The sequence below is a fragment of the Etheostoma spectabile genome, chromosome 1 (assembly GCF_008692095.1).
Source record: "Etheostoma spectabile isolate EspeVRDwgs_2016 chromosome 1, UIUC_Espe_1.0, whole genome shotgun sequence".
NCBI lineage: Eukaryota > Metazoa > Chordata > Actinopteri > Perciformes > Percidae > Etheostoma > Etheostoma spectabile.
Genome location: NC_045733.1, coordinates 25,067,192 through 25,069,203, shown reverse-complemented (window position 1 = coordinate 25,069,203; position 2,012 = coordinate 25,067,192). Strand labels below are relative to the sequence as shown.

At 40.2% G+C, this 2,012-nt stretch overlaps 1 protein-coding gene across 1 annotated transcript in view; it reads right to left on the bottom strand.

Moving 5' to 3' along the window:
- The window catches only part of chrnb4 (cholinergic receptor, nicotinic, beta 4 (neuronal)), a 10,499-nt gene extending 8,966 nt beyond the window's left edge, over positions 1 to 1,533 (bottom strand). Inside the window, exon 1 of the mRNA XM_032520617.1 lies at positions 1,187 to 1,533. Within this exon, the coding sequence (XP_032376508.1) occupies positions 1,187 to 1,235 (49 nt within the window). The 5' untranslated portion in view covers positions 1,236 to 1,533. The remainder of the gene's footprint in view (positions 1 to 1,186) is intronic.
- Between the last annotated feature and the right edge of the window lie 479 nt (positions 1,534 to 2,012).

Here is a 2,012-nt window from a genome sequence, read left to right as displayed (position 1 = left end):
TGTGTGTGTGTGTGTATGTGTTTGTGTGTCTTTGTGTGTGTGTGTGTGTGTGTGTGTGTGTGTGTTTGTAGGTTTAATGTGTAAAATTAAAAGTGCCTCAAAAGTGTTGTGTTGACATTAGGTTGATTCAGAGTGAGGTCAGGCGTGGTAACACATTGATGGAATCGGCTGTTGGATAAGGTCACTCTGCACAGCACACCGAAAATCATGGTTTACAAAAATGTATTGCAGTTCCGCGAGCATAATGAAGTGTGTGAATGAACCAAAACATGGGGTAAAGGGAGGTGTTATAAACTAGCCTATATAAAAAAAAATGTCTCTTCCATATCCTCTGTGTTCCAGATCTTAGTAATGTGATAATCAGCATTAATAAGAATAGGGCATTATCAAACATTCCTTTTTGTCTTTTTCCCTTCCCCTTTTATATGGAGAAAAAAAGAGAAAGCTTTGTCTCTGTAACACATGAGGATTCATCACTAAAATGTAACTGACTGACTAAATACTGACACAGGGAGTGTCGCAGGATATTAAATATTAAATATTAAAAGCATATTGCACCCCATTAAATAGACTCATCCTGTTAGACAGTTAAACTTTCAGCCCATTTGATCTCCCTTAGTAAACCTACTTTGGTCACGTAAAATAATGTTTAATGCCACACGTAGGCTGGACCCTATATTTTTGTAGATCAATCTGAAGCCGTTATATCAGTTATATCAGTACGCTACCTACTGATAAGGTGAATACAGGCCACATTTGATAGTAGGGCCAATTCATCAAGTTGTTCCACTGTGTTGAGATGCAGAAGGAGGCTATAATATATCTGCTCAATTTGTAAAAAAACAAAAAAAAATGTTTAATGCTTTTCATGCATGTGTTTTGCTGTAGGTCTATATTTAAATACTGAAGAAAACTTTACTGGTTTCGAAATGAAAGCAAAACACTTGTGGGTATCTGCATGTTAATGTTATCACGATGCCATTGAGCCACTGCACTAAAAACGTAGCAGGACTCAAAATGAAAGGCTGCGATTGGACTTTGGGACACTAAAAGGACAAATCGCTTCTCAGCACAGAAGCACTTTCACCCGAATTAAATTTAGGAGCTCTGACACAGAAACAAGCGCATGTTAGAAAATCCTACATTAGTAGGTTCGTATACAGAATGTAAAGAAAGACAGACTTACAGAGAATCAAAGTGAAAAAGTAAGCGAGGATGGAGAGAGCCCGAGTCATTTTTTCGGCACCATCTGATCCGCGGGACTTGTCGGTGATGAAGCCTCAAAGCTGCGATGTTGAGCGCTCCTCTCGGACATGCCGCTGTTGGACCAAAGCCTGCGCGCTTACGGTTTGGACACTCAACCAGCACTGTGTTGATGCCTTAAAAAAAGAGATAATTTACCAAAAAGCGATATCTGTTTTTCCGTCGTGGGGTTACTTTACAACAATACGCCCCATAAAAAATCCCCGAGTCTCCTCCTGGGTCTTCACGCTCTGCCGACGCGCAGCAGCCTGTCCCCAGCAAGTCCTGCAGGTCCTGTACCCGGTCTGTGATCGGCTATTGTACACCAGCTCAGCAGCTGTTTAGATGGTAGCTTACATATGCTGTTGCCCATGTACCACTTAACATGGTATAGGCCTGCTGTATTGTGATAGGTTAGTTGAAAGGGAAAGGAGATCAATTCTAAACATACACCTGTGCAGTGCACTTGGATTTGGTGAGGACATGCCTGCATGTGGGAAGTGATACTATGCAGTCAGTGCACTATGACCCATATGTATTTCTCTGACCTTTGTAGCCCACACCCCCTAATACATGATTGTGTATGGATACATACAATAATTAGCATCTTAATAGGCCTACTGCACATTGCAATAATTAAAACATGTTCAAGAGAAGTTTTGAAAGATCATATCTGAGAATGTTCTACAGACTTTTTCAGGACAGTTTGCTATGTAGCCTAGTTGTCATGTCAGCATGTCTGTCATATATATATATATATATATATATAT